Source organism: Anomaloglossus baeobatrachus, chromosome 2, assembly GCF_048569485.1.
Source record: "Anomaloglossus baeobatrachus isolate aAnoBae1 chromosome 2, aAnoBae1.hap1, whole genome shotgun sequence".
NCBI lineage: Eukaryota > Metazoa > Chordata > Amphibia > Anura > Aromobatidae > Anomaloglossus > Anomaloglossus baeobatrachus.
The window spans coordinates 654,547,510-654,567,497 of NC_134354.1; the positions used below are offsets into that span (position 1 = coordinate 654,547,510).

The 19,988-nt window shown below is 46.5% G+C and overlaps 1 protein-coding gene across 1 annotated transcript in view; it reads left to right on the forward strand.

Annotated features, from left to right (window-relative positions):
* LOC142292010 (retinol dehydrogenase 7-like) overlaps positions 1-19,988 on the forward strand; it is a 106,982-nt gene that overhangs the window by 1,196 nt on the left and 85,798 nt on the right. The window contains exon 2 of the mRNA XM_075337048.1: positions 2,844-3,175. Coding sequence (XP_075193163.1) covers positions 2,863-3,175 — 313 coding nt within the window. The 5' untranslated portion in view covers positions 2,844-2,862. The remainder of the gene's footprint in view (positions 1-2,843; positions 3,176-19,988) is intronic.

Below are 19,988 nucleotides of genomic sequence, written 5' to 3' on the forward strand. Positions count from 1 at the left end.
ACAGTGTTAGGGACAAGACTGGGAATAATGGATTACCTTTTTGCATGCAAGGGCTAGGTTCATGCTTGGTTTTTGCTATACCTTTAGCTTATGTGTCAGCAGAGCTCCTGACATACTAAACATATTCTTCAAAAAGGGAAGTATAAAGTACAGTAGTAAACGCCAATTGACTGAAAGACATGATCCTGTAAAAAAAGTGCCTTTTAGGCCCGTTTCACACGTCAGTGAAAAACACTGACGTTCTTCACTGACGTGTAAAACACACACATGTCCCTCCGTGTTCCGTGATTCACGGCACACATGGGTTGACCATGTGCAATCCATGATCCGTGATTGCAAATGGACATTACTCACCTGCCTTCGCTCCTGCTGTCCATGGTGCTGAACTCCTCGGCTCTGCAGCGTCCACCCACCGCTCTCTACAGCTACTTCCGGGTCGGCTGTTCCTGCTTTCATGAATATTCATGAGCCAGGCAGGAGCTGCAGAGAGCGGTGGCTGCACAGCGCATCGCTGGAAAGGTTAGTTGAAAATGTTTATTATTTTATATGTCAGTGTTTTTCTGCTACGTGTTTCACGGATCACACACGGATCACATCATAGTGTGGTCCGTAGGTCATCAGTGATGCCAGAAAAAAACGGACTTGTCACCGTGCAGAATCACGGACAAGCGTGTACGCTGCACGGAGACACGTTCAGTGAAAAATCACTGATGTGTGAGCAGACCCATTGATTATAATGGGTCTGCGTATATCAGTGATTCTGGTACATATAAAAAAAAGAACAAACATACCAGGATCACTGACGTGTGAAGGGGGCCTTAGACGTATTCTATGTGTGACGGATGTCTCAGATTCACATTTGTCTCAGGTAACTTTTTAACTGATGGATTTTTTCTCATGTATCTGTTAAATGGATCTCACTATAGCTTGTTGATGATGGATAAAATAGAAGCTTGAGGCTTGTTAGGAATTCTGATTTAAATTAGGTTTCCATTATGATATCTGTCATTTTAACCAGTATAGCTCTTTCACATATGTGAACGGAGCCTTCCAGTACCATCCCTTACTCACAGGCTACAATTCAGGATTCCATTATAGCCACAGTGTAAGAAATGCCACCTTTGGACCCCTGATAGGCAGCTTTTTCTTGAAGTATACGTAAGGAGCTTTTCTCAGCATAAGTGATGAACGGAGGCCATTAATGCAATGGGAAACTAAAACCTATATCTACCCTTTGTAACAGGTAGAATCTAGCAATAATACTTTTTAACAGACCCAAAATTTCACATCTCTAATTCCTGGATTATAATCCTGTTATAGCAGTATTCTATCTTCAATATTGTTTTGTGCTGTCAGGTTAATTATTTCTGATGAAATGGGAGTTCAGTATTTGCTCAAAACCATTGATTTTTATTTCTTCAACGTGCTATGACTATTGGCCATGATGGCCTGAAATGCGTGAGTATTTTACTTCCGGTAATTGCTTGTTGGATTGTTTGTTATATGCTTTGAAAAATCTGAAGAAGTGAAAATTCAAATGGATTTAACTGTATCCTGGCCGTTGGCTCTCATTTTCCACTATTTCTTGCCTAGAGAGCTGCTGTTCTACCATTTGATGTTAGGTGAGCTGATTTACTTCCAATCTATTTCACTCTTCATGTTAATTATTATACTAACAATATGTGTTAAACCTTTGTACGATTAACCTGTGTATCGACAGCCATAAATGAAATCAAAGGTTCTTTCAGATCTGTAGTTCATTACAGTGTAGGCACAGTCTATGATCAGTTCTGTGATAAAGGGTACTGACTCCTTACAAAAAAATCATGGGCAGGAGGCAATGTCATTCATGACATAATACATACTTTGCTTTTCCAAAAATTAAATCTCGTCCAAAAATAAGCACTAGCAGGAATTTTTAGCATTTTCGGGGCAAGGCTTAAATATAAGCCCTACCCCGAAAATAAGCCCTAGTCGCAGTTCAATAATGAAGTGTTTGTGCAGCTAAAAAAGTTAAGAATACTGCAGGACACTTCATTACAGACAGCAGGCACCCTGCAATCTCACTCACCAGACGCTGAGCGGGAGGACCTGCAGTGATCTAACACCCACACACATCAGATCTCACACACACAATCACCCATCAGATCGCACACACACACTCACCACATCCAGCGATACTGATTTCTGCTGGCTGGCAGAGAATCCTGAGATACATTGTGGTGGAATACAAGGACCTGTGGCTGAGGATGGAATGCTTACAGGACCTGCGATGCGTAACTTCCTCCCATACTTCTGTGGGGCCAGAGGCATTCTGTACCGCCAGATGTGGTGAGTGACTAGTGTGTGTGTGATCTGATGTGTGTGTATGTGTATGAGTGTGTGCGCGCAATGTGATGTATGTGAGTGTGTCGGCCAGAAGCAGGGGAGGATGGAGTACAACATACCTGCTGGGAGCGAGGACCTGGGAGCCACACAGACGTCTGGGCCCTGGTAGGTATGATTCTCCTGGGAAGGTTGGGTTTGGTTTCTTTTTTAGGGGGGTAAACTTACCCCCAATCATGTTTCTCCAAGAATAAGACCTACTCCAAAAATAAGTCCTAGCGCTTTTTTTTGGTGGGGGGGGGCAAAAAAAGTATAAGACAGTGTCTTATTCTTGGAAAGACATGGTGTTACATAGCATTTTTGTTCCACGTTTTAACCTTTCTCCATAATATCTGGTGTACACAATATTTCCATTTTCCAGTATAGTATTTTTTTTTTTTAATAGTGCAATGTTATATAGCCAATATGGAAATATTATTGTTTGGTAGAAATTTAAATACTACTTGTTTCTTTCTTAGGCTGCAGTAAGATCCTGCCATGTGGCTTCCTCTGCTCGTGCTGGTGGCTCTGATTTTCCTGTACAGATGGCACAGACAGAGCCAGATATTGGAGAATCTTACTGATAAATATGTATTTATCACTGGATGTGACAGTGGATTTGGAAACCTGCTGGCCAAACAACTGGACAAACGTGGAATGAAGGTTCTGGCTTCATGTCTGACAGAGAAAGGCGCTGAGAACCTGAAGAAGGAGGCCTCGAGTCGCCTACAAACAGTGATTCTAGATATTGCAGATGGTCAGAGTGTCATTTCAGCAGCCAAGTGGGTTTCTAGTATTGTTGGAAATCACGGTAGGTCCTACATATTACTATGAAATGAAACACATATTGCCTATAATTGCCCATGTGTCCTGGGCTTCCTTAAAAGTCTGCACAGTTTTAAAATAATCCAAACACTCTATTTGTGTAGTAGAAAGGTGACTTGTGAACGCTCCATTAAAGGGCTCACGCGCATGGCTGTATTTAGTTCCTGTCCACACTACAAGTTATATACAGCTACAATAGCCTATTCATAGATTTTCTTAGGAGTCTATGTCTTGTTTGAGTCCTATTTATGTATGAAGGTGGCAGTCTCTGTCAATCCACATATAGGCTTATAGATGTTGTCCATTACTGGACAACCACTTTTCAATGGACTCAGGGTGCATTATAAAGTAAAAATAAATTGTATTTATCCCCAAGATTGGCACCTCTGTTTCACTTTCAGCACTGTGTCCCCCTTTGGTTCCATGACCTAAACAATTTCACCTGTTGGCTGCAGCCATTTAGCAGGTGTAGATTGGCTTCAGAAATTATATTTTGTCTGAGAGGAAGAAATGTGTTTCTTCCACTTGGAGAAAAAATTGAGGACTACAGCCAATACGTGGACAAACTAAATGGCTTTAGTGGTCATGTGAAACTGTTTATATTAGACCAACAGGGTACACAGGACTAGGAGTGGCGCCTGTCCAGGAGGTAAGTAGAGGTTGTTTTTATGTTATGCAGCACTTGAGGCCATAGGTAAGTGGTATTGCAGTGGAGGACAATTCCTTTAAGGCTGCATTCACATACAGGTAACGCTGTGGCTGAAAATTGAAAAAGACATGGACCACTGTAGAAGTGTACATGTTTCTTCACTGTTTTATGCTATATGTCATCTACTTGTACTGCGAAAGGTGTGTTTAAACTAAACATAATGTTAGGGTGAACTCTTAAACAGAGATCACTAGTTGCCTACTGCCTGGCCTAATTGGTATAGACCAAGTGCATGCGTAAAGAATTCACACCAGACACAGTCGGATATGAAATCTCTTCTTGGTCACAGTAAAAATGGCAATGAACAGACTGAGAAGAAGCATGCATCCTCTTGATATAGGCTAGGGGCGTACACAAGTTCAGATATGCCGATTTAGTGGGACAGTTCATGGGCTAGCCAATGGGGAGATCCGTGTTGCTGTTGATGGACGGGTCTGACTTCAGTGCAGGAATCCATGGTGTCATCTGACCTGGGGGTTGGTCCTCTAGCTTGACCTCCCTTATATGGTGGTCTTATTACATCTGGACATTCCTCGCATTCCAGGCAAGTTGTGGAGAAGAGGAAATGGCAGCCATCTTTAAATCTGTGTCATGTGTATGATCTGAAACCTGAATTATGTAAGGCAAATCAACATATTTCCCACAATCCCTTGTCAAGAGGTTAATTATTTGATGGAAAGGTCCTCCTCAACAGTCCCCCCTAAATACTTTATTAACCTTCTGACCCTACTCCTAACCCATCAGTCTCCAATACCTGAATTCCTTTTTAATTCTTTTTGTAGAGAAGCTAGCTTTTTTATGGCTACCGTAACTTTCCCGGTGGGACCCGTATTATCTGGAATGTAGGTACAACACGCGGATTTCACCATTTTACAAACACCTCCTTTCTCTGCCAGTATCATGTCAAGGGCCATGCTGTTTTGAAACGCCATTATTGATGTAGGGCCTAGCTGGTCTGCCAAACCTTGAAGAGCTTCTCTAGTGTAATTTACAAATCTTTGTTGGTTGTAGTAGATGTAATTGACCCAATCTACGTTTTTATTAATGGTCACTAGAGCTAGTATGAATGACTCAAAACCTGCTTTGACTTGATCCCTGGCTTTAAATTCTTCTGGTACCCCCCTTGGGACTCCTATAGCAACGATGTAAACATGGGGGTCAAAAATGCCTTTGGGTTTGGGATTTGTCTCTCATTTTGTTCTGTGTAGCTCTTCTGAGGTTAGGGCTTCCTTACCTTCTGCTGCTATATAGAAGGGCATTATGGCTTTGGCTAGTGTGCATTCCCCCATCCATTCACTTTCTAAATGAGTTCTGATCTTCATGTCCCCACATATCCAGAAGACATCAGAAATGGACTGGGTCTGGTTGACCAGGTCCTCTCTGGTGGCATTACTATATCTGCTGCAATATCCCTCTGTGAAATTACCCACAAATGTGTTCCCTTCAGTGTTAGTATAACAGATGTATTTTCCTGGATATATGGTGATGCCTTGACCTGGGTTAGGTGTGTCTGGGGCAATGGGGTACTTCTTTTTCCAGTTTTCACAATTTAATTCACTAAGGGATTTGTTAGTGAACAAAGTCAGGAAACATTTTTCCACATCTGGGGGGAGATCTAGAGGGACAGATCCTAGGTGGGATCTCGCCCCTGCACAGACAAAGCAATTAGACTTATTATATTGATTGGCGGTATATTTCATCCACTTCAACCCATAAGTTGGTCTCAGTGTACCCTGTTTCAACGGCAAGGATATCTTCAAATGTGAGGTTTGCAATGGCCCTCATTTTATTAAGTTTTTGAATACGGAACATTAGGGAGCTTGAGTGTGTGTTTCTATCTTTTGTCGACATTTCTCTTATGTCCGCTAATCTGAACACACCTAGATGGGCACAATTAGCACACCCACCATATACATATGTGCCCAGTAGATAGGTGCCATTATCGCCAGGTTGAGGGTTCTCCAGATTAAGGACTAGTGGATTACATTGGCCAATGGTATCAAAGGGCTTGATGACTTTTGTACGGGAGAGTGTCATCCTGTTGAGTAGAGGTTTGCCATGGGAGTCTAGTTTATTTAGAGCTGTTTTCGGTCTACACCCCCAATCTTCACCAGTGTTCCACCCGACTGCCCACCATGAACCACGTTTGTCATCACCCATAACCTGTAACACATATATATTATTGTCTTGATCTTAATTGTGCTGGTTGACTCATTGAGGAAGGTGAGGAAGCCCATTGAGTGTCACACTGTACTATATCACAATAATCGAATTTAAAAGAAGCATCATGTGTAGTGGTGTTATACCAGAACGTAATCACACCCACTGCTTGGGTGATCGCGGCCTGTTGTGCTCCTACAAAGGAGTGTAGAAAGGTGTAACACATAAGGTAAAAGATATGTGGCATTATGCAGAAGGCTCTGATGGAGACGTGAACTTCTTGCAATGGGAGGCGTGTATCAACGTTGGTCTTCCTTCGAGTTTGACAGAAGTGGGAGTAGTCAGGAGCACTTGGTAGGGACCCTCAAATCTCGGTTCCAGGGATGTGTCGCGGGCGGGGAGGATGCCGTCGCTGCTGCGCTCTCGCTAATGCTCGGGTCCGGCGCTGCTGCGGCTGCTGCTGCTTGGTGGCTCGAGCGGTGGGCCGGATCCGGGGACTCGAGCGGCGCTTCTCGCCCGTGAGTGAAAGGGGTGGTTGGTTTGAGGGATTTAGTCCGTGACGCCACCCACGGGTCGTGGTAAAGATGGGCACCACCGCTGCTGGTGACGGGGATCCCGGGAGCGATGGTAGGGAGCAGCTGGGATGTTGTTTTCCCCCTCCGTGGGTAGGGGGTCGGTGGTCCCGGGGCCTGATGATGTGACGGGGAGGCAGGGTTGGCGAGGTGCAGGGTTGCAGGGAATGCGCGGCGCGGTGCCGGATGGCACGGGCGTACTCACTCAGCAAGAAAGGTACAAAGTCATCAGTAAACCAAACGGCTGGATGGACGGGTCCCGCAGCCGGCTGCAGTGTTTCTCCCCAGACAGGTGATGGCGGCTGTCTTTCCCTGCACCTTGATGTTCTCCTTCTGACTACTATGGATTCCCAACGGTAGTCCGCTCCCCGGTGTATGGGTACCAAAGGAGCCCGTTTGCCCGCAGGCGCTGGCCCTTGGGTCTCTAGCCTTAGGCGATAGCTGTATACCCTCACGGTGTGGGCTGTTGCCTTCAATCGGGACTAGAGTTGAGCGCGGTTCGCGGTTCTCCAGTTCGCGGTTCGACTGATTTTGGGGGCTGTTCTAGATCGAACTAGAACTCGAGCTTTTTGCTAAAGCTCGATATTTCTAGTTCCGTTCGAGAACGGTTCTAGCAGCAAAAAGCCAAGCTAATTACTAGCTGGCTTTCCGCCGTAATAGTGTAAGTCACTCTGTGACTCACACTATTATGAAATTTCAGCGTATAGTGTGCGGGAACAGCGCATTCAGATCACTGCTGCTGGGATAATGGCGAACGACATTTTTTATTTTTTCCTTGTCTTCCTTCCCTAAGCGCGTGTGTAGTGGGGCGGGCCAGCATGTCAGCCAATCCTAGACACACACACAGCTAAGTGGACTTTTAGCCAGAGAAGCAACGGCATGTGTGATAGGATGTCCATGTCACATGTCCCTGCATTATAAAAACGGGTATCTGTCCGTCCGGACGCCATTATCTCTTCTGCGTCTGGGTGTCAGTCACCGCTGGCGTAGCTCCTGTCTCCGATACTGCTGTGTACGCTCTACACACAGCGCTATACAGAATAGGGATAGAAGTTTCTATTAGCCCTTGAAAGGGCTAATAACAACAGGCTCAGAGCCATAGGTGACACTCAGGTCCGTGGAAACAGATCTTAAAAGCTACAGATAACAGTGTCTGTGTAGCTAAGGTCAGGGACTTCCTCGCTGCATTTCCCCATTAGGAGGGATAGAAAGTGAGGCTTCCTTTCCTGTACACTGACCCACAACCCTGCCACTGTACCCTCCTGCCCTTTGCACACTCAAGCTCATTGTTACTAAGCCATTATACTAGCAAACACTGAGTAAACTTAGTGGCATCCTAAAAGTGGCTGTTGGACTTCCATTAGTGTCCCACTGGTGCAAAGCTATTTGCAGCACCACTGCATTGCACACTCAAACTCATTGTTACTAACCTATTATACTAGCAAACACTGAGTAAACTTAGTGGCATCCTAAAAGTGGCTGTTGGACTTCCATTATTGTCCCACTGGTGCAAAGCTATTTGCAGCACCGCTGCATTGCAAACTCAAGCTCATTGTTACTAAGCCATTATACTAGCAAACACTGAGTAAACTTAGTGGCATCCTAAAAGTGGCTGTTGGACTTCCATTTGTGTCCCACTAGTGCAAATCTATTTGCAGCACCTCTGCATTGCACACTCAAACTCATTGTTACTAAGCCATTATACTAGCAAAACACTGAGTAAACTTAGTGGCATCCTAAAAGTGGCTGTTGGACTTCCATTAGTGTCCCACTAGTGCAAATCTATTTGCAGCACCTCTGCATTGCACACTCAAACTCATTGTTACTAAGCCATTATACTAGCAAACACTGAGTAAACTTAGTGGCATCCTAAAAGTGGCTGTTGGACTTCCATTAGTGTCCCACTGGTGCAAAGCTATTTGCAGCACCAATGCATTGCACACTCAAACTCATTGTTACTACGCCATTATACTAGCAAACTATGCTGCCAGTTTAAGGGCCGTAGTTGCATTGTCAGGGATAGTTATTGTTGTTTGTTCTGCTGTTAATAAAGATAGACCACCGCTGCAATCTACACCACCTCTCAATTTTTACTACCACATTTTAAGTGCACAATCTTGTCGCAATCAAAATGAGTGGCAAAATGACAGATGCTGGTGGAAAGGGGAAGAGGCGTGTTGGAAAAGGAAAAAAAGGGTTTGTCCGTGGGGAAGGTGGCAAAGCTCCATTAACATCTGCTGAAGATAGACCATCTTCCAGCAAAAGTAAGATGTCTACTACTTACTGTGGACAATCCGATGTGCTCCCTTTTTTACGGACATGAACAACTGGAACAAAGGTAGATGATGGCCAAAAAAGGAAAATGCTTGAATGGATCTCAAGTGGTCCAACAAAAGCCCTTTCCGCCACCTCAACTACCGCATCCAAAAAACACCAGTCCTCTGATTTGTCATCCCAATCACACTTGCTTTCTCCCAGCTCTCAATTCTCCATCCGCCCTGCACAGTATGGTGGAACTGAGATGGCTGAGTCTGCAGAGCTGTTTAGTCACACTATAGCCTGGGAATCAGAGGTCTGCTCCCAAGCTACAGTGAGTACAGACCAGGAATTGGTCTGCAGTGATGCCCAGAACCTTTGTGACTCTGATTCAGGCCATGAGGACCAAGTTTCTGTGCATAATGTTGACCCTTATTCACAAACTGTAACACCTGTTGTTATAGACAATGAGGAACATACTGATGACGATGAGACGCAGATACCAGATTGGGATGACAACTTAAATATTGGTTCACGTCAGGAAGAGGCTCGGTCTGAGGGTGAGGGAAGTGCAAACACAACGCTTGATGAGGAAGTTCTAGATCCCACCTACTGTCAACCCACAGTCAGGCACTCGAGGAAGTCAACAGAGGCGGTGGAGGAGGATGCTACTGATGACGAAGTTACCTTGCGCCTTCCTGGACAGAGGAGTAGTACTGGTAGCACGTCTACAACTGCATCCTCAGCCACCACTCTGCTTCTGAGCACTAGTCGGGGGGGCTCAGCAGGTCGCATGCCCTCTAAGCCTTGCCTAGCCTGGACCTTTTTTGACATAGAAAAAAATCGCCCAAATCATGTAATATGTAAAATTTGTCGTGATTCTGTTAGTAGAGGGCAAAATCTCAGGAGTTTGACAACTTCTTCCATGAATCATCACATGAATAAATACCATATGTCCCAGTGGGAAGCTCACCGTGCTGCAATGCGGTCTAGCGGAGCGAACCATCCACCGCCTGCCCCTTCAAGTGCATCCGCGCGCTCTTCATCTTCTAGGACTGTGGGGACAGCTGTCACACCTGGTTTTCCACGCACAACTTCCACCACTGTAACCGCAAGAGGCAGTTTGCTTGGTAGGTCGTCATTTGGTTTGGAAGGGGAAACAAGTGCATGTGTACAGCTCTCTCAGACATCGATAGCATCAACGTTGGATGAAGGCAACATCATGTCTACGCCTGCACTTTCCTCACAAACCTGCATTTTTTCACGGACACCCTACTCACCACCGTCTACACACAGCAGCCAGATCTCTGTCCCTCAGATGTGGACAAATAAAAGGCCATTTCCTGCGACCCATAACAAAGCTAAGAGGTTGACTTTATCCCTCTGTAAGCTCTTGGCTACTGAAATGCTGCCTTTCCGCCTGGTGGACACACAGGATTTTAGAGACCTTATGTCTGTTGCTGTGCCCCAGTACCAGATGCCCAGTCGCCACTACTTCTCTAAGAAAGGTGTGCCTGCGCTACACCAGCATGTTGCACACAACATCACCGCTTCCTTGAGAAACTCTGTGTGTGAACAGGTGCATTTCACCACCGATACTTGGACCAGTAAGAATGGACAGGGACGTTACATGTCGCTGACTGGGCACTGGGTAACTATGGTAATAGATGGTGAAGGGTCTGCTGCACAAGTCTTGCCGTCCCCACGACTTGTGTGTCAATCCTCTGTCTGTCCAAGTTCCGCCACTGCTTCTGCCTCCTCCACCTCGTCTGGGTCCTCCACCTCCGCCCCAAGCCTGCCTGGTCAGGCCACCAGCGTTGTAACTGCGCAGAAGGGATCACGCACCCCTCATTACTATTACAGCAGAGCGCAACGGCATCAGGCGGTCTTTAGCTTGAAATGTCTTGGAAATAAGAGTCACACAGCGGCTGAGTTGTGGGCAGCTCTAGAGACTGAGTTTAATAAATGGTTGTCTCCACTCAACCTGCAGCCTGGTAAGGCCGTGTGCGACAATGCTACAAACATGGGTGCGGCCCTTCGCCTGGGCAAGGTGACACACGTGCCTTGTATGACTCACGTGTTGAACCTTGTTGTCCAGCAATTTTTAACACACTATCCCAGCCTAGATGGCCTTCTGAACAGGGCACGAAAACTGTCTGCTCACTTCCGCCGTTCAACCACCGCTGCTGAGCGACTTGCATCGCTCCAGAAGTCTTTCGGCCTGCCGGTTCATCGCCTGAAATGCGATGTGCCGACACGCTGGAATTCGACTCTCCACATGTTACAGCGACTGTGGCAGCACTGTCGAGCCCTGGTGCAATACGTCATGATGTATAGCCTGGGCCAACGAGATGCAGAGGTGGGGCAGATCACCCTGATGGAGTGGTCTCAGATCAAGAACCTATGCACCCTTCTGCACAGTTTCGACATGGCGACGAATATGTTTAGCGCTGACAATACCATTATCAGCATGACAATTCCAGTCATTTACATGCTGGAGCACACGCTAAACACTATTCGGAGTCAGGGGGTGGGACAACAGGAAGGGGAGGAACTAGAGGAGGATTCATATGCGCAAGACACAACAATATCACCAAGGTCCAGACGTTCATCATCACCAACGCGGCAGGCATGGGACCATGGGGGACAGAGATCAACAAGGGCGCATAGTAGCAGGCGAAATGTTGAGGAAGGTGCAGGAGAACATGAAGAAATGGAGGACGAGCTGTCCATGGACATGGAAGACTCAGCGGATGAGGGAGACCTTGGTCAAATTTCTGTTGAAAGAGGTTGTGGGGAGATGTCAGAGGAAGAAAAAACGGTTAGCACCTCTATGCCACAAACACAGCGTGGACTTGGTCCGCATGACTGCGCAAGACACATGATCGCCTTCTTGCTGCACTACCTCCAACATGACCCTCGTATTGTCAATATTAGAAGTGATGATGAGTACTGGCTTGCCACACTATTAGATCTCCGGTACAAGTCCACAATTTGTGACATAATTCCAGCCATAGAAAGGGACGCACGTATGCAGGAGTATCAGCAGAAGCTGTTACTCGATCTTAGCTCGGCTTTTCCACCAAACAACCGTGGTGCAGGGAGTGAATCTCTCAGTTGTAACTTGACAAACATGGGACGGTCTCGTCATCTTCAACAGTCTACCCGTACCAGTAGCACCGTATCTGCTGCTGGTAACAGCAATTTTATTGAATCTTTTCATAATTTTTTTATACCATCCTTTGCAAGGCCACCAGAGACAACAAGTCTGACACATAGTCAACGGCTGGAGAGGATGATACAGGAGTATCTCCAAATGAACATCGATGCCATGACTTTGCAAATGGAGCCTTGCTCATTTTGGGCTTCAAATCTTGAAAAATGGCCAGAGCTCTCCACTTACGCCTTGGAGATTTTGTCATGTCCAGCTGCCAGCGTTGTCTCTGAACGTGTCTTCAGTGCTGCTGGGTGTGTGCTGACAGATAAGCGCACGCAACTGTCCAGTGACAATGTGGACAGACTAACGTTCATCAAAATGAACAAGTCATGGATCCACAAGGAATTTACTACCCCTGTGTCATCCTGGGGAGAGTAAATGCTTGTGTATTTTGAATGTGCTTGATGCAAATCTACCTGTGAAGTGTACAACTGGGGCACAAGTGCTGCCACTGAAGGGGTGGGTGTGTGTGGGGCCCAATTTTTGGAAAAAAGGGAGACTCCGCTTGGAGTAACCCTTGCTTACAGTGTTTTTAAAAATGATCCAAGATGAACAGAGCTGGGATCAGGAAAGACTTAGCTACCTACCCCGGTGTCATCCTGGGGACGATTAAGGATGGCGTATTTTTGAATGTGCTTGATGCAAATCTACCTGTGAAGTGTACAACTGGGGCACAAGTGCTGCCACTGAAGGGGTGGGTGTGTGTGTGGCCCAATTTTTGGAAAAAAGGGAGACTCCGCTTGGAGTAACCCTTGCTTGCTGTGTTTTTTAAAGGAGCCAAGATGAACAAGTCATGGTTCAGCAAAGACTTTGCTACCTACCCCGGTGTCATCCTGGGGACGGTTAAGTATGGCGTATTTTTGAATGTGCTTGATGCAAATCTACCTGTGAAGTGTACAACTGGGGCACAAGTGCTGCCACTGAAGGGGTGGGTGTGTGTGGGGCCCAATTTTTGGAAAAAAGGGAGACTCCGCTTGGAGTAACCCTTGCTTACAGTGTTTTAAAAATGATCCAAGATGAACAGAGCTGGGATCAGGAAAGACTTTGCTATCTACCCCGGGGTCATCCTGGGGACGGTTAAGTATGGCGTATTTTTGAATGTGCTTGATGCAAATCTAGCTGTGAAGTGTACAACTGGGGAACAAGTGCTGCCACTGAAGGGGTGGGTGTGTGTGGGGCCCAATTTTTGGAAAAAAGGGAGACTCCGCTTGGAGTAACCCTTGCTTACATTGTTTTTAAAAATGATCCAAGATGAACAGAGCTGGGATCAGGAAAGACTTTGCTACCTACCCCGGGGTCATCCTGGGGACGGTTAAGTATGGCGTATTTTTGAATGTGCTTGATGCAAATCTACCTGTGAAGTGTACAACTGGGGCACAAGTGCTGCCACTGAAGGGGTGGGTGTGTGTGTGGCCCAATTTTTGGAAAAAAGGGAGACTCCGCTTGGAGTAACCTTGCGGTGTTTTACATGATTTTAGAAGGGCATGCCATGCCTATATCTGTGTCTCCTCCTCTTTTTCCTTGTCCAGCTCTTTTGTTTTCGCATGAGTATATGTCCTTGTCACTTTCCCATGTGTTTGCGTTGTGTTGTGAGTTGTTTGTCACCTTTTGGACACTTTGAGGGTGTTTTCTAGGTGTTTTTATGTGTTTGTGATTGCCTACCATTGTTTCCTATGCGGTTCGAGTGGTTCGCCGAACCGGTTCACCGAACCGAACTCGAACAAGACCTCCGTTCGGCGAACCGAACTCGAGCCGAACTGCGACCGGGACTTTTGCTGTTGTGAAACCCCTGGGGTTTTGGTCACATTCGGATCTGACTATTGACGGCGGCTCCAAGCCTGGTCGGGGTCCAATGGCCCTGCCTGTGTGTGCTGGCTTCACTTCGCTCCCCGGTCGGTACCGGCGGGCCGTCGCCCGACCCCGGTCCTACGGTTCCGCGTTGCTCCACCGCTCCTGCAGACGGCCACCAACGTTTGCCAACCTTGCTGTCAGTGCCTGGGCCACAAACCCAGACACCCAAGTGTTTACTCCTCACTCTTCAAACTCCAACACCGAACTGTCACTTTTCACGCCTCCAGGCCTGTAAACTCCTCGGTGGGTGGGGCCAACCACTTGGCACCGCCCCACCTGGTGTGGACATCAGATACTGGAGGGAGGCAACAAGGGTTTTGTGTTTGGCTGGTGTCCCTGTCTAATGGGGGTGGGGTGTTTGTGTGTTATCTGTGACGACCTGGCTAGTCCAGGGCGCCACAATACCGTGTGCCCATTCTGTCACCGAGGGGTGTAGGTTGCGGGGTAGACAGATCTTTTTGTTCTTCCTCCAAACTCCATCTTCATCCTTTTTTACTCCTGTTTCTTGCCAATACTTTTTCTCATCATCGGGTGCCTTGTCTTGGTGTAGATGAATACACTTCATAGGAGAGCTCTGGAGTCCCTCTTCAGGATCTTGAGACACGTACATCACTGCTTTCTCTTTCCCAGGTGGGTGCACAGCATACATTTTTGTTATTTTGTCAGCAAAGAAGTTTCCCTTCGCCTCTGGAGAGTTTAATTTCCCGTGAGCTTTAATCTTGATCACTGCAACCTCCGAAGGTAGGTCCAGAGCAGCCACAAGTTCTTGTATGGCAGCAGCATGTTTTACAGGATTTCCACTGGACGTTAGGTATCCTCTGGCTGCCCAGATGCTGCCGAAGTCATGAGCTACTCCGAAAGCATATCTTTTATCCGTGTAGATGTTGACCACCTTCTCTGCCACTTCTTGATAGGCCAGCGTCAAAGCCTTATGTTCCGCTTCTTGTGCAGACATGTGTGGCGGTAGGGATCCGGCTGGGATAACCTGGTCATATTTAACCACGGCATATCCTGTATGGAACCTTCCTGTTTCATCTGCAAATCTGGAACCATCGGTGAAGAACGTCAGGTTAGCGTGCGGGAGTGGGTCTTTGGACACAATTTTCTTTGAGGCTGCTTCTTGCTGCATCTGTTGTAGACAGTCATGATCCTCTGAGTATGTATAGGCCTCTTCTCCTGAAGCATTATTGCCATCGTCTATATCCTCCCTGGAAAGAGCAAGCAGTGTGGACGGGTTAAGGACGGTACAGCGGACAAGAGTGACATTATCCGGAATTAGGAGGGAACATTGGAGTCTATATGACGCTGTAGTGACAGATGTTTAGGTTGAGTCTGGTCAAGTATAGCTTTGAGATCGTGTGGAGCCATCAAGAGCACTGGATGTCCTAAGATGATGTCTGAAGTTTTGTCCAGGAGCATATGTGCAGCATGTATGGCTCTAAGGCAAGTTGGTGAAGCTTAAGACACAGAGTCCAGATGGGCAGAGTAATAACCGATGGGTCTTGTTTTTCCCCCCATGTTTCTGGGCTAGGACTCTGGAAGCATGTCCTGCTACTTCACTGATAAATAGGTAGAATGGCAGCTAATAATTCGGGATTCCAAGGGCTGGTGCAGATTGTATGGCTTGTTTAAGAGCATAAAAAACTTCCACAGACTCTGGTTTAGTGGGAAAGCAGACATCCTGAGGTCATCATACAATGGTTGCATCAACTTGGAGGCGTCTGGAATCCACTGCCAGCAGTAGGTGATAAGTCACAAGAAAGCTTGTAGCTGCTTAGTTCCTTTTGGTAGAGGAACTGTCTCAATTGCGTCTTTTCTTTTACTTGTGAGATGTTTCAACCCTGGAGAGAGACAGTGTCCTAGAAACACAACTCTGGGTTGACACCATTGAAATTTGTTGAGGGACACTTTGCACTTCTGTTGTGCAAGGTGAAGTAGAAGACTGAGACTTGATTTTTCAGCTGCTGCTTGATCAGGACAACACAATAGAAGATCATCCACATACTGAAGGAGAACAACCTGATGGTTCATCTCTCTCCAAGGCTGCAGACAAGAGGCAAGGGCTTGAGAGAAATGACTTGGTGAATTCTGTGCTCCTTGTGGCAAGACCGTCCAGGTGTATTGTGAACCTTGGTAAGTGAAGGCAAACAGGTTCCAATCTTCTGGATGCAATGGTACGCTGAAGAAAGCATTGGCTAGATTGATGACAGTGAAACGTGTAGCATCCGATGGTATCTGAGACAGCAATGTATGTGGATTGGGCACGATGGGACTTTCCAATACATTTGCTGCGTTAACAGCCCGGAGATCTTGAACCATACGGTACTTTGAAGCTTCTCCCTTTAATGTCCTCTTCTTGACTGGGAACAAAGGCGTGTTACAGAGAGAGGTACACTTGACTAGTGCCCCGTTATCCAAGAGAGTCTTAATTTGAGTGCCCAAGGACTCTTCCTGAGCAGACTTGAGTGGGTATTGAGGCACCTTGGGGAGTTGAGCTCCAGGTTTAAGAATGACCCGTACCGGAGGTACAGCAAGACGTCCAATATCTTCAGGACCAGTGGACCATAGAGTAGATGGGACTTGCGACATCACTTCTGGTGGAACACCTGAGGCAGCATTAACGACTTCATCCATCATCATAAGCAAAGGTGCTGCTTGAAGTTGACACTCTTTGTTCAGATCGAGAGGATCAGTTATGGTGACGGTAAGACCATCGGATGAATAATTGATAGTCGCTTTCAACCTTTGGAGAAAGTCTGCTCCCAAAAGGTTAGTGGGATAGGTGGGGGATACCACCAGGCGCATAAATACTTCTTCGTATGGTCCAACCTGTACTTCACGGGTGAGCTTGTTAGAAGTAGGCTTGTTAGAAGTAGGGTTGCCATCTACTCTCACACAGGTTACTGCTTCAGACAATATCAGATCGGGAAATGGCAGGTCCTGTAATCTGATTACACTTCTGGCAGCACCTGTATCCACCAGGAATGGTAAGGGTTTGCCTTGAACGTTGATGGTTACTTTGGCTATTGGACCAGACATAGGAGCCAAAGTAGTGGACACGGGCTTGCCCTTGTCCTATTGGGTATTTAGACCCATCAGAGCAGCGGTATAGTTAGTATCAGGATGGGTCTGAGCTTGGAACGGTCATCTGTAGTATAGATCATTGTGACGAGGATAGTTGAATCTTCGATTATCTTCATTGTGGTTCCTGAGTCTGCGTCCTTGAGGAGGTGCCTTACAGTTACGTCTATAATTATAATAATTATAATTTATTATAGTTATAAAGTGGTGTTCTGGCACTTTCAAGGAGGTTGGGAAGTGACTTATATTAAATGAGTTACGTCTATAATGTCTGGCATTGCCACAATTGAAGCAGGCATCTTTGTTATGTGGTGCTGGAGATAACTGGTTTTGATCTTGTACGTTAGTCCATAGGATATGGGTCTTCTTGCTTGAGGCTGTTGTAGATTTTTTAGGAAGTGCCTTCTCGAATCCTTTAGCTATTGTTAAGACATCCTTAGGATCCAATGTAGCATACTCAGGTCTGATTAGTTGAAATTGCTTCTTCAAGGCTTCTTGAAGGCCTTCAACAAAAGAGGAGACAAGCAGTGTCCGTTGAACCTTGATTTGGTTACTGAAACCGAGGTCACTAAACATTTGAGTTAAAAGAGCATGATATCTCTCCACTGATTCTCCTGAGTCTTGTGTGACATCCTTGAAATATGTTGACTGATCAGCTAGCTTATCTGAAGCCCATGTTTTTAGTTGTTGACAGAACTCAACACCGGAGTCCCATTTGGAGTCACTGACAAGTGTGGCGTCATTGAATGCAGTTTCCATAACAGGCCAATATGCATCACCCGCTTTAAGATTTGCCAAGGAAATGAGATTTTGCGACGTTGCAGAGTAATTCCTCTGGATTTGAAGTATGCTTCTGTAGAAAGGCATCGGCTGCTTTTCTGGATCTGGAAGCTGGTTCAATAGAGTAGCAGCTTGCTGTGGTGTAAACTTGACACAGAGGGTGGGCTCTCCAGGCGTGGGCTTTTCCGCTATTGGTAGTGGCACCAGCGGTGGGATTGGAGGTGGCAGCAGGGGTATGGGCATCAACACTTGTATGAGGGGAGCAGGAGGAGGTGGTAAGCCTGGAAGGAGAGTTTCTGATTGAATAGCTCCTATATCATAAGGTGGAGTCCAGGTGAGGCAGGCAGTCTTGAGAGCCTTTACAATCCTGTGTTCATTACTACTCAGCCTGATTTCAGAGAGACAGCAAATGTTTGGGGGGCTGCATTTGTTCATTATAACGCCTACTATATCTCTTGCACCTGCATGAATGGGATATCCAAAAATGCCAGAACCAATAGCGGGGATTGTCAAGGTCTCAATCTGCTGACTAGTATTCGCATATTCTAAAATGCGAGTTATTGCTGTGCGAAGTTGTTGTGTACTAACGTCTGGATGCATCGGGTCAAAAGTAGATATCACAGCGTGTATAATCAATCTACAGGGAAGACTGCCAGGTTTAGTCACTGCTATGTCCCCAATAGGTATCTGCTCACGTGACTCAACAATAACTCGACTGTCAGCTTGGATAGTCACCCCTCCTGCCTCCACTATAGCTCTAGCTATACCTCCATTGTGTTTTAAATGAGAATTTGCAGCATTGACAATAGTGTCTGTCTCCATTGTTGTTATGTCACCTTTACCCACCACCAATAAAGGTCCCTCTGGAATATCTTTTTCAAGAGCTGGTTGCCAGTATTCCCTTCCCCCTATGCTCCCTGTGGTATTTGTGTTCCCTTCCCAAATTGTGCCTTCCTCTGATACAGTGGCTACCGTCCCATATAGATGTGCACTTGGTTGTGAAAGGACCCTCGAGGTGCCGGGAGTAGTATTATAGACAATGTGTGAGTGTGAGAGTGCTGTTGCATCAGAAGTGTTGGGAGGAAAGGCCACTGATTGGAGTGGCTCACGTGAGTGTGTGCCTGGATTGACCTCAAAGGTGACAGTGGAAACGGTTGGTGCTGAGAGTGATTCTTGTGGTTGTGCAGCTAAATTAGCAGCGGAAGCGACAGTAGAAAGTGTCGGTGCTGGGGATGATCCAGGTGGGAAGATAGCTGGATTCACAGCGGAAGTGGTGGGGGAAAGGGTTGATGCTTCACCAGACATCGTTGTGACGGGAAATGTGGGTAATGTCTGTTCACTTCCCAGAGGGATGTAGTACTGACTGTTAATGGTCATTACTGGGTAGTGGGAATCTGGGCGGGTGCCACTAGGGACAGCATCTTCAACAAAATGGCTACCACCAGGGGCAGTACATTTGTCTTCAACAAAATGGCTACCACCAGGCACAGGATATTTTCCTCCTCCAAGATGGCTGATACTGGAAGTGGCACATGCTCCTCCTCCAAGATGGCCACCAGCAGATTCAGCACATGCTCCTCTTCCAAGATGGCCGACACTGGAAGTGGCACATGTTGCTCCTCCAAGATGGCCGACACTGGAAGTGGCACATGTTCCTCCTCCAAGATGGCCGACACTGGAAGTGGCACATGTTCCTCCTCCAAGATTGCCAACACTGGAAGTGGCACATGCTCCTCCTCCAGGAAAGCCACCAGCAGATTCAGCACATGTTCCTCTTCCAAGATGGCCGACACTGGAAGTGGCACATGCTTCTCCTCCAAGGCCACCAGCAGATTCAGCACATGTTCCTCTTCCAAGATGGCTGACACTGGAAGTGGCACATGTTCATCCTCCAAGATGGCTGACACTGGAAGTGGCACATGCTCCTCCTCCAAGATGGCCACCAGCAGATTCAGCACATGTTCCTCTTCCAAGATGGCCGACACTGGAAGTGGCACATTTTCCTCTTCCAAGATGGCCACCATTAAACACAAAGAAAAAAGGGGGGAGTCTTAAATGCAACCATGTATTTTTGCAAATATCAAAAAGTATGTTTTTATTGAGAATAAAAAGAGCAATTTACAACCATCATAAAAAAGCACACGTAAGATCTCAAACAATGAGTCATGGTCCA